This window comes from Leucopleurus acutus, assembly GCF_964270905.1.
Source record: "Leucopleurus acutus genome assembly, chromosome: 13".
Lineage (NCBI taxonomy): Eukaryota > Metazoa > Chordata > Mammalia > Artiodactyla > Delphinidae > Leucopleurus > Leucopleurus acutus.
The window spans coordinates 60,646,182-60,658,511 of record NC_139155.1 but is presented as its reverse complement, the minus strand read 5'-3'; the positions used below and the strand labels follow the sequence as shown (position 1 = coordinate 60,658,511).

General features: G+C 48.6%; 1 protein-coding gene across 2 annotated transcripts in view; it reads left to right on the top strand.

Moving 5' to 3' along the window:
* The window catches only part of PPP4R1 (protein phosphatase 4 regulatory subunit 1), a 60,705-nt gene extending 49,260 nt beyond the window's left edge, over positions 1–11,445 (top strand). For both annotated transcript variants that reach the window (XM_082853448.1, XM_082853447.1), the window contains exons 16-20: positions 5,712–5,812; positions 8,313–8,433; positions 8,525–8,659; positions 9,078–9,219; positions 10,443–11,445. In XM_082853448.1, the coding sequence (XP_082709574.1) occupies positions 5,712–5,812; positions 8,313–8,433; positions 8,525–8,659; positions 9,078–9,219; positions 10,443–10,606 (663 nt within the window). In that variant the 3' untranslated portion in view covers positions 10,607–11,445. The remainder of the gene's footprint in view (positions 1–5,711; positions 5,813–8,312; positions 8,434–8,524; positions 8,660–9,077; positions 9,220–10,442) is intronic.
* Positions 11,446–12,330: the final 885 nt, after the last annotated feature.

Here is a 12,330-nt window from a genome sequence, read left to right as displayed (position 1 = left end):
CCTCCTTCTGCTGTATTTTGGAAGAGTTTGAGAAGGATAGGTGTTAGCTCTTCTCTAAATGTTTGATAGAATTTGCCTGTGAAGCCATCTGGTCCTGGGCTTTCGTTTGTTGGAAGATTTTTAATCACAGTTTCAATTTCAGTGCTTTTGATTGGTCTGTTCATATTTTCTATTTCTTCCAGGTTCAGTCTCGGAAAGTTGTGCATTTCTAAGAATTTGTCCATTTCTTCCAGGTTGTCCATTTTATTGGCATAGAGTTGCTTGTAGTAATCTCTCATGATCCTTTGTATTTCTGCAGTGTCAGTTGTTATTTCTCCTTTTTCATTTCTAATTCTATTGATTTGAGTCCTCTCCCTTTTTTTCTTGATGAGTCTGGCTAATGGTTTATCAATTTTGTTTATCTTCTCAACCAGCTTTTACTTTTACTGATCTTCGCTATCCTTTCCTTCATTTCTTTTTCATTTACTTCGGATCTGATCTTTATGATTTCTTTCCTTCTGCTAACTTTGGGGTTTTTTTGTTCTTTTTCTAATTGCTTTAGGTGTAACGTTAGGTTGTTTATTTGAGATGTTTCTTGTTTCTTAAGGTAGGCTTGTATAGCTATAAACTTCCCTCTTAGAACTGCTTTTGCTGCATCCCATAGGTTTTGGGTCATTGTGTTTTCATTGTCATTTGTTTCTAGGTTTTGGTTTTTTTTGGTTTTTTTTTTTTTTGCTATACACGGGCCTCTCCCTTTGCAGAGCACAGGCTCCGTACGCGCAGGCTCAGTGGCCATGGCTCATGGGCCTAGCCATTCCGTGGCATGTGGGATCTTCCCAGACCGGGGCACGAACCCGTGTCCCCTGCATCGGCAGGCGGACTCTCAACCACTGCGCCACCAGGGAAGCCCTGTTTCTAGGTATTTTTTGATTTCCTCTTTGATTTCTTCAGTGATCTCTTGGTTATTAAGTAGTGTGTTGTTTAGCCCCTATGTGTTTGTATTTCTTACAGATTTTTTCCTGTAATTGATATCTAGTCTCATAGCATTGCAGTTGGAAAATATACTTGATACGATTTCAATTTTCTTAAATTTACCAAGGCTTGATTTGTGACCCAAGATACGATCTATCCTGGAGAATGTTCCATGAGCACTTGAGAAGAATGTGTATTCTGTTGTTTTTGGATGGAATGTCCTATAAATATTAATTAAGTCCATCTTGTTTAATGTATCATTTAAAGCTTGTGTTTCCTTATGTATTTTCATTTTGGATTATCTGTCCATTGGTGAAAGTGGGGTGTTAAAGTCCCCTACTTTGATTGTGTTACTGTCAATTTCCCCTTTTATGGCTATTAGTATTTGCCTTATGTATTGAGGTGCTCCGATGTTGGGTGCATAAATATTTACAATTGTTATATCTTCTTCTTGGATTGATCCCTTGATCATTAGGTAGTGTCCTTCTTTGTCTCTTGTAATAATAGTCTTTGTTTTAAAGTCTATTTTGCCTGATACGAGAATTGCTACTCCAGCTTTCCTTTGATTTCCATTTGCATGGAATATCTTTTTCCATCCCCTCACTTTCAGTCTGCATGTGTCCGTAGGTCTGAAGTGGGTCTCTTGTAGACAGCATATATATGGGTCTTGTTTTTGTATCCATTCAGTGAGCTTGTGTCTTTTGTTTGGAGCATTTAATCCATTTACATTTAAGGTAGTTATCTATATGTATGTTCCTATTACCATTTTCTTAATTGTTTTGGTTTTATTATTGTATGTCTTTTCCTTCTCTTTTGTTTCCTGCCTAGAGAAGTTCCTTTAGCATTTGTTGTAGAGCTGGTTTGGTGATGCTGAATTCTCTTAGCTTTTGCTTGTCTATAAAGCTTTTAATTTCTCCGTCAAATCTGAATGAGATCCTTGCTGGGTAGAGTAATCTTGGTTGCAGGTTTTTCTCCTTCAACACTTTAAATATGTCCTGCCACTCCCTTCTGGCTTGCAGAGTTTCTGCTGAAAGATCAGCTGTTAACCTCATGGGGATTCCCTTGTGTGTTATTTGTTGTTTTTCCCTTGCTGCTTTTAATATTTGTTCTTTGTATTTAATTTTTGATAGTTTGATTAATATGTGTCTTGGTGTGTTTCTCCTTGGATTTATCCTGTATGGGACTCTCTGTGTTTCCTGGACTTGATTAACTATTTCCTTTCCCATATTAGGGAATTTTTCAACTATAATCTTCTCAAATATTTTCTCAGTCCCTTTCTTCTTCTCTTCTTCTTCTGGGACCCCTAGAATTCGAATGTTGGTGTCTTCAATGTTGTCCCAGAGGTCTCTGAGGCTGTCCTCAATTCTTTTCATTCTTTTTTCTTTATTCTGCTCTGCAGTAGTTATTTCCACTATTTTATCTTCCAGGTCACTTATGCGTTCTTCTGCCTCAGTTATTCTGCTATTGATCCCTTCTAGAGTATTTTTATTTCATTTATTGTGTTGTTCATCTCTGTTTGTTTGCTCTTTAGTTCTTCTAGGTCCTTGTTAAATGTTTCTTGCATTTAGTCTATTCTATTTCCAAGATTTTGGATCATCTTTACTATCATTATTCTGAATTCTTTTTCAGGTAGACTGCCTATTTCCTCTTCATTTGTTAGGTCTGGTGGGTTTTTGCCTTGCTCCTTCATCTGCTGTGTGTTTTTCTGTCTTCTCACTTTGCTTAACTTACTGTGTTTGGGGTCTCCTTTTTGCAGGCTGCAGGTTAGTAGTTACCGTTGTTTTTGGTGTCTGTCCCCAGTGGCTAAGGTTGGGTCAGTGGGTTGTGTAGCCTTCCTGGTGGAGGGGGACTAGTGCCTGTGTTCCGGTGGATGAGGCTGGATCTTGTCTTTCTGGTGGGCCGGAGGTCCATGTCTTTGGTTTGTTTTGGGGTGTCTGTGGCCTTGTTATGATTTTAGGCAGCCTCTGTGCTAATGGGTGGGGTTGTGTTCCTGTCTTGCTAGTTGTTTGGCATTGGGTGTCCAGCACTGTAACTTGCTGGTCGTTGGGTGGAGCTGGGTCTTGGCGTTGAGATGGAGATCTCTGGGAGATTTTCGCCATTTGATATTACGTGGAGCTGGGAGGTCTCTTGTGGACAAGTGTCCTGAACTTGGCTCTCCCACCTCAGAGGCACAGTACTGACGCCTGGCTGGAGCACTAAGAGCCTGTCCTCCACACGGCTCAGAATAAAAGGGGGAAAGAAAGAAAGAAGGAGAGAGAGGGGGGAGGGAGGGAGAGTGAGAAAGAGAGAGAGGAAGGAAGGAAGAAGATAAAGTGATTAAAATAAAAAATAAGAAAAAAAATTTTTTTAAGTAATTAGGACAAATGGTGGAAGCAAAGCTATACAGACAGAATCTCACACAGAAGCATACACATACACACTCACAAAAAGAGGAAAAGGGGAAAAAATCATAAATCTTGCTCTCAAAGCCCACCTCCTCATTTTGGGATGATGCGTTGTCTATTCGTGTATTCCATAGATGCAGGTACATCAAGTTGATTGTGGAGCTTTAATCCGCTGCTTCTGAGGCTGCCGGGAGAGATTTCCCTTTCTCTTCTTTGTTCGCACAGCTCACAGGGGCTCAGCTTTGGATTTGGCCCCGCCTCTGCGTGTAGGTTGCTGGAGGGCGTCTGTTCTTTGCTCAGACAGGACGGGGTTAAATGAGCAGCTAATTTGGGGGCTCTGGCTCACTCAGGCCGGGGGGAGGGAGGGGTACGGAATGCGGGGCGAGCCTGTGGTGGCGACAGAATCCAGCATGACATTGCACCAGCCTAAGGCATGCCGTGCATTCTCCCGGGGAAGTTGTCCCTGGATCCCGGGACCCTGGCAGTGGCGGGCTGCACAGGCTCCCCGGAAGGGGGGTGTGGATAGTGACCTGTGCTCGCACACAGGCTTCTTGGTGGCGGCAGCAGCAGCCTTAGCGTCTCATGCCCGTCTCTGGGGTCCGTGCTAATAGCCGTGGCTCGCGCCCGTCTCGAGCTCCTTTAAGCAGCGTTCTTAATCCCCTCTCCTCGCGCACCAGGAAACAAAGAGGGAAGAAAAAGTCTCTTGCCTCTTTGGCATCTCCAGACTTTTCCCCGGACTCCCTCCCGGCTAGCCGTGGCGCACTAGCTCCCTTTAGGCTGTGTTCACGCAGCCAACCCCAGTCCTCTCCATGGGATCTGACCTCCGAAGCCCGCGCCTCGGCTCCCAGCTTCGCCCGCCCTAGCAGGTGAGCAGACAAGCCTCTCGGGCTGGTGAGTGCTGGTCGGCCCCGGTCCTCTGTGCGGGAATCTCTCCGCTTTGCCCTCTGCACCCCTGTTGCTGCGCTCTCCTCCGTGGCTCTGCCACCCGCAGTCTCCGCCCGCGAAGGGGCTTCTAGTGTGGAAACCTTTCCTCCTTCACGGCTCCCTCCCACTGGTGCAGGTCCCGTCCCTATTCTTTTGTCTCTGTTTTTTCTTTTTTCTTTTGCCCTACCCAGGTACGTGGGGAGTTTCTTGCCTTTTGGGAGGTCTGAGGTCTTCTGCCAGCGTTCAGTAGGTGTTCTGTAGGAGGTGTTCTACATGTAGATGGATTTCTGGTGTATCTGTGGGGAGGAAGGTGAGCTCCGCGTCTTACTCTTTCGCCGTCTTGAAGCTCCTCCTGTCATTTGTTTTGACCGTCAAATCTGGCGAATAAGAGCCCCTTAAAGCCACTCCTGTGTCCTTTCGATCGGCCCCCTCACTGCCAGGCACGTCTTACTCTCAGGCCTGCCTTCTCCTTTCTCTCCAGCTGGGAGTCAGGATCTCCCCGAGGAGCCCAGGTCTTTTCTGGTGGAGAGCTGGGATTTAGAAGCCAAGATCAGGAACTAGATGTGCTCATTGCTCCCGGACGTCATTTCTTTTAGGCTTTTTCAGGGGACAGGAGCTAGGAGGGGGTTTTTTGGTTTGGGGGGTTTAAAAAATTATTTAGTTCATATTGCATCTTCCAGTCCAGTACCACTTCGTCTCCTTTTTTCACATTTTTTTTCTTTTCTATTGTGGTAAAAACTCTTGTTTTCAAAAATGTTAAATTATTTAGTCATTTGCTCAATTCGACGTTTTAGAACTATTCCAACATCAAATTAACCAGGTAATGGTCAAGATTTCCTTCAGCACTTTCTGTCATTGGAACATGTTCCATGAAGATATATGGTCAGAATACTGAGTTTAAACTTAGACTTTTTCTGTGTGACTCTTATCTGTTTGATGTACAGTTAAATTTATTTGCTTCTGTTTATATCAACTTTTAGGGTTTTCCCCCTTGTTAACTATAAACCTACTCTTAAATATTTATAGAACGGTTATTGGGGTAAACTTATTTTTTTCACTCAGATATTTATTGAGCACCTACAGTGTGGCATCACAGTGCTGTCCACTGGGCTCACACTATGAGTAGGAGCATAATCCCTGTCTTCAGAGGGTGTGTGACAACAAGGATGTCACAGGAGTGTTCTGGTAAAGCTTTGCCTGGGGAGAGTGGACGGTAGAGGCCACTCACTGGCTCAAGAAGCAAATATTTCAAAAGGGGAGAATGACTCTTGAAGATAAACAGGATTATCAGGGAAAATGGACTTAATACCAATTTTTAAAACAAACGTACCTACTACATCTGTTCTCCTTCAGAAGCACTAACCATGTGATTTAGAGGTTCTTTTAAGCAGTGTGGTAAAGGAAATAATGTCTCTGCCATGTCCTGGTGAATATTTTTGTTTGTCTCTTCAGCTTCTTCATATTGACAAAAGAAGAGAATACCTTTATCAACTTCAGGAGTTTCTGGTGACAGACAATAGTAGAAATTGGCGCTTTCGAGCTGAACTGGCTGAGTAAGTTCTCATACTTGATCAGACTGTTTTGGGGGGGGTGTGTTGCTTCATCTTTACCTTTCCTGGATTTCTTCATCACTTTGTGTGGGTCCAAGTTTCTGCCTGGTATCCTGTTCCTTTAACACTGTGTTTAACACAGTGTTCCTGTAACACAGGTCTTGCTGGCAGTGAATTTTCTCAGCTTTTTTTTATAAGACCATGTCACCGTCACTTTTTTTTAATTGTAGTAAAATACACATAACCACTTTTGCTGCTGGTGCAGTGTCCCCCCATCTAGTTGTAGAACGTTTCGTCCTCCCAAAAGGACACCCCACGCCCATAAGCAGCGGCCCCGCAGACATCAGTCCGCTGTCTCCGTGCGTGTTTGCTTTGCTGAGCGTTTGCTCCAGACGTGCCGCATAACCCCCGGCCTCTGTGCACGGCTCCCTCACTCAGCACAGTGTTGTCGGGGTCCATCCACGTGGCAGCCGTGAATAATACTCTGATGTGAACATACCACCTTTTAAGCCACTCATCTGGGTGGTTTCTGCCCTCCGGCTGATGTGAGTAGTGCTGCTGTGAGCATCGACGTACTGATACAAGGTTTGTGAGGTGGATTTGCTGGGTCATCCAGTAATTCTGCGTTTAACTTGTTGAGGAGCTGCATGACCGTGTGCACAATGGCTGCAGCGTGTTACATTCCCACCAGCAGTGGATGAGGGCTCCCATTTCCCCACATCCTCCCTGGCTCTTGCTGTTTTCCTTTTTTTTCTTTCTAATTGCAGGCAGTATTACAGTGGGTGTAAAGTAGCGTCTCACTTTGGTCTTGATGTGCATTTCTTTAATGTTTAGTGATGTTTAGCACCATTTCATGTGCTGTTGGCCATTTGTATATATTCTCTGGAGAAATGTCTATTCAAGTCCATTGCATATTTTTTAATCGGGCTGTTTGTCTTAAATTGGGTTGCTGAATTGTAAGAGTTCTTTATTAAATATTCTGGATTCTGGACCTCACCTGTATTTTCAAAAGGTATCTTTGCTGGGTACGGAGTTTAGGGCTGAGTTTCTTTCGGTGCGTGACAGGATAACTGCCCTGAGTTCTGTTTGCCTGGCCTCCTCTGCAGCTGGTGTGGACGGCAGAGCCCGTCCAGGCAGCAGGTGCTGGGTTGGGTGGTGGTGTCTCCATATGACCTTCGATGCCCTTCATTTCGTCCAGCCGTGGGCTGCCGCTGTCTTTTGCTGATGATGGGAGCTGGAGCTGGGGCTGGGGGCCTCCTCGACCCGTGCTCTGCGCACCCTCTGCCCCTGTATCCCTCCGCCGCTGTATCCCTTCGGCTCTTCGCCGCCGCGTTCCCCGCTCTCCTCCGGCCCTGCGCTTCGGCATCCCTTTACTCCTCTGCCCCCCACCACCCCCGTGCACGTGCCCCTCCTTCCTTGTGCCCCTCCACCCTCCCAGCCCTGGGCTGCGGTTGCCCCGTGGTGGAGGCCGCCGGGTGCTGGGCGAGGGGAGGCCCTCTGCCCCTTGGTTCGGCCTCGGTCTTGGGGAGGCCTGTGTGCTGGGCTCCCCAGAGCCTCCACTCGCCCCGGGGCTCGTGTCTCTGCCCTGCACCCGTGCTCGGTCAGGGCAGTGCTTCCCGCGCCTCCGCAGCAGGACGAGACTTGCGCTTGGCTCCGAGGCTCTGCGGCCCCACGCCGGGAACGGGCTTTTCCTATCCCGTCTCCGGCTGCAGCCTGGCCTTGCCCGGGCGGGGGCGCGGACAGGCTTCGCTGACCCTCCACCGGCCACAGGAGGCTTTTGCTCCTTGAGAGCGAGGCCTCCCTGTGCGCCCCAGGCTGGGAGGGGGTCTGCGGGGCGCCTCCCGGGGGATCCGCGTGCCCTCGGGCGGGGCGGCTCATCGCTGCGCTGGTTGTCTGTGTCGTCCGCCTCCTGCCAGTGGCACACGTAACCCGCCACAGACACACAGCCCGGGAGGTGGGAGTCTCAGCGTGTCTGCGGTCCTCCTGGGAGGGTGTCGTTGCCTCCACTCAGGCCGCTGGGGGACGCCCTGGTCCCCGGTTCTCGGTGACTTGGTGGGAGTAGGCGCAGGAGGGGCCTCCCCGTGTCCCCCACCCCTGGTCCCGGAGCCTCCCTGAGAAGCTGCCCGGAGCCTGACTGGTACACAGGAGGCTGCCTGAGGCTGCTGGCACCTTCTCACTAGACGGCTGCTGTGTGGACGGGAGTTTCCCAGCAGGTCCTCAGCAGTCCCCGCGGGACCGTGTCCCGTGTCCCCATGGAGCCAGCCGGGACGTGCTTTGCTCTGTGTCCGCCGCCGTGGATACAGTTCCACAGTGTTTGTGTCCTGAATGTGTGTGTTGTTTAGATGCAGATCCAGACACACAGCATCCAGGCCAATTGCTGGTCTCTGCATGTGTTCCTCTCACAGACACGACCTTGGTGACTCACGCTTCAGATGAGCAACCTATTTTCATTTGTCGTGTTTATTGTTGAGTTGTAATTGTATTTTTATAATTCACTTTGTAGACAGCTGATCTTACTTCTAGAGTTATACAGCCCCAGAGACATTTATGACTATCTACGCCCCATTGCCCTGAATCTGTGCGCAGATAAAGTTTCTTCTGTTCGTTGGATTTCCTACAAGTTGGTACGTGTTCAAGTTCTTACAGCCTTAGCCCAGCACACATTTGGTGAGAACACCGGGCAGAGGTGTGGCTCACCAGTGCGTGCCCCCCTAGGTTGGCGAGATGGTGCGGAAGCTGCACCGGGCCGCGCCGCCCACCTTCGGGGTGGACCTCATCCGCGAGCTGGTGGAGAGCTTCGGCCGCTGTCCCCGGTGGTCCGGGCGGCAGGCCTTCGTCTTTGTCTGCCAGGTGAGTGCGGCCACACCGGCTGCCTGTCTCCTTGGGCCCCTTGCCCCCCTCCACACCCTCGCTCTCATCCTTGAGGGCAGAGCTTCGCCATCTGGCTCACCCTTCCCCGCTCCGTCCCCCGAGCTCCCAAAAGCGATGCTGCCCTGGCCATCGTCCTGGTCCACGGAGCTTGCGGGTCTGCGGCTGTGAACATGACTGTGATGCCAGGCCCCCGTGGGGCAGGTCACAGCTGTGCGTCTCTGCGGGGACTTAACTGTATCATTTTGTTTTGAGCTCCTGACTGCCTGGAATATTGTTTTTAAAAGCTATAACTGAAACCTGAGGCACTTAAGTTGTTTCTAAAAGGTTTTGCGAGCTGGTATTACTTACGGCCTGGTCGACTGAGCCGGCAGATTGAAGCAGGTCTTTCTGTCCCCAGACCGTCATTGAAGATGAATGCCTGCCCATGGACCAGTTCGCTGTGCATCTGATGCCACACCTGCTCACCTTGGCAAACGACAGGGTTCCGAATGTCCGCGTGCTCCTCGCGAAGACGCTGCGACAAACTCTGCTAGAAAAAGGTAGGCGGGCGACCCGCGAGGAGCAGGGTAGGTGGTGGGGACACGGGGCAGGTGGGCGCCCGAGCGGAAGGGTTGGGGTCAGAGGAATAGTCTGGTCCGAGAATGTGCTGCGACTTGTTAGTGGTGGTTTGTGTCGAGAAAGGACACAAAGACGATTAAGGGGTGAGGAGAGCGATGTTGAATTTTCACTGTTCTGTTCTAGATGAATTTTTCTTTATAATTTAAAACTTAGTAGTTTGAACATTTGGAAGTTCAGTGAGGACTGTGTGATGAATACTGCCTTTGGTTCGCCCCACGTGAACGTCTGTCGCTGCCATTGGGGTGGGAGGCGTGTTTGAGTTTCCTCCTGCGTTCCATTCATTAGGCGGAAGACGTGCCCCTTAGCGTTTGCTTTGCTGCAAATTATGAGCACCTTAAGATTCAGGTTGTTTTACTTATTGTAATTCCCCAGAAATGCCTAATAAATATCATTTGAATGCGTGAATTCACGAACAAAGCACAGAAAGGAGTTTGTAATAGACTTCAAAGAATATGGGCAAATTAACGTTGCTTCTTTTTTCTCCTTTGGAATTTATCATATTGAACAGACAGAGAGGAAGGACTCTGGTTTTGTGTGTGTGGTTTGTACTTGGAAATGTTTTTCCTTTTACTGAGCTAAGTAATAGCTGTAACAAGTACAAGTTTTAACATATTTACTAACATTGCTGCCATTAAACATCATGAGATTTAGACTGTTATTAAAACAAGATAGGGGCTTCGCTGGTGGCACAGTGGTTAAGAATCCACCTGCCAGTGCAGGGGACACGGGTTCAAGCCCTGGGCCGGGAAGATCCCACATGCTGCAGAGCAGCTAAGCCCGTGCGCCATAGCTACTGAGCCTGCACTCTAGACCCCGCGAGCCACAACTACGGAGCCCACGTGCCACAATTACTGAAGCCCGTGCGCCTAGTGCCCGTACTCTGCAGCAAGAGAAGCCACCGCAGTGAGAAGCCCATGCACCGCAATGAAGAGTAGCCCCCGCTCACTGCAACTAGAGAGAGCCCGTGCACAGCAACGAAGACCCAACACAGAAAAAAAAAAAAAAAACAAAACAAGAAAACAAGATAAATCTTCTAATTCTCCTACATTTGGGGATTTTTTTCATAGAACACAGATCAATTTGGGTTACTGTTTATAATCCAACAAAGCTAATTTCATTTGTGATTTGCTCTTCCTGTTTCCAGAGTATTTCCTAACCTCTGCCAGCTGTCACCAGGAGGCCGTGGAGCAGACCATCATGGCTCTTCAGATGGACCATGACAGTGACGTCAAGTACTTTGCGAGCATCCACCCGGCCAGCACCAAGATCTCTGAAGATGCCATGAGCACGGCCTCCTCCACCTACTAGACGGCGTGGACCGGGGTCTCCCCACTTCTGGGGAGCTGAGGTTTGGCTCGTGACCACACGTGGCCTGGGACAGCTGTGGGGGACCTTCCTCCCTTGCAGACTTGATTGCAAGTGCAAGTTACCTACACCGATACCAGGGATTTTCAGAGTCAAGAGAAAGTACAGTAAACATTATTATCTTGACTTGAAGGGAAAATAATTTCTCAGAGGATTATAATCGTCACCGAAGCCTTAAATCCTTCTGTCTTCCTGACTGAACGAAACTTGAATTGGCCTAGCATTCTCCTTGTGGAAGGGATGGGACTCCCAGAGGCCTGCGTTGCTTTCTGCTCGTTTAATTTAATGACTGAGAGGTGGAAGTGCAGCCAGAAGGCGGCCGCGAGCCGGGATGGGGAAGAGACCTCCAGTATTAACCCTCGCTGTGTCCACACGGGCAAGGCCCTCGTGGGGTCTGCGGCCAGCTGCCCAGTCCAGCCCCAAGTGTGTGAACGGGAAAGGAGATATTTTTTGGATTTCTCCTGAGGGCTTGATGCTAACACTAAGTAGAGTCTGATTTTAACTCTTAAATGCAGCATATTGCTGTGCACATTTACAGAGCCTTTGCTGAGTATCTGTGTCCTGATTTTTTTTCATGCTGGTCATGACCTGAAGGAAATTTATTAGCACGTATACTGTATGTCAGGCGTTTTTGACTTGATCATGATCAGCTCTGAGGTGCAACTTTGTCTCACATACTGTACATACCTGTGCCTCCCCTGGGGAGGGCCGCAGTCTGTAATCATGCTGTTCAACTCTTGTGCACAAGTTCTCTTGTTCAAATAAAATTTATTACTAAGATCTATACAGAGAGATAGATACACTTTTGACTGTTTTCTAGATATCTGCGAATAAATGCAATTTGTGATCTGTATTAATGATTTTAGTATAAAACGGGAAAACTAGATTAAAATATGTCTTTTAACTAGTTGGGTAATTTCTTTGAAATCTGCGCACACCCCCGGGCCAGTTCTGCTCTTGGCTGGCAGCAGGGCCTCCTGGGCAGCCCCCCACCGAGGGCAAGCGTGCACCTGGGGCTCACCCTGGGGTCTTCACTCCCAGGAGAGGCCTCCGAGCCCAGGTCTGCCCGTGCAAGGGGCGGTGGTGGAGCCTGCCTGCCCACGCGTGTCTGCATCAGGTGAGATGCTGCGTGAATGTGCTTTTATGAAGGGCTGTGGAGAGATGCTCGTTGCTGTTTTGAGCCCAGGTTGGAAGACCCTTGGCCTCTGAGCGGCCGCGGTGCTTCTGTGATTTTGGTTTTGTGTCCTCAGCTAGTGGGGACTCCCCAGGCTTGTAGTTAAGCCGAGTAGGGCCTTGAGCCTTGGGGGTAGATCTGGGGATACCCAGGCTGCTTCCTGTATATGTCATTACAGATGAGCCTTCGGTCTCTTACTCCTGCATTATAAGCTGGATATTTGCGCACTGGGAATAATGTGTGACCAGATTCCACTGAGACAAATGAATCAGTAAACACAGGTAAGGTGGGGCACAGGTAATAAGGGCGGGGCTGTGGAGTGGAAGGTGGTAGGTGGTGGCGGCTGGGGAAGGCATCTGTCAATCAGCCTCAGAGCAGAGGTTGAAGGAGGGTGAGATCTCTTTTGATGTCATTTAGCCTAATTTTTGAGGTGCACGTTCTCTGCTATTAAGCTGTAATAATATACTTTGCCCCTCCCCCAAACTTCAGTTCT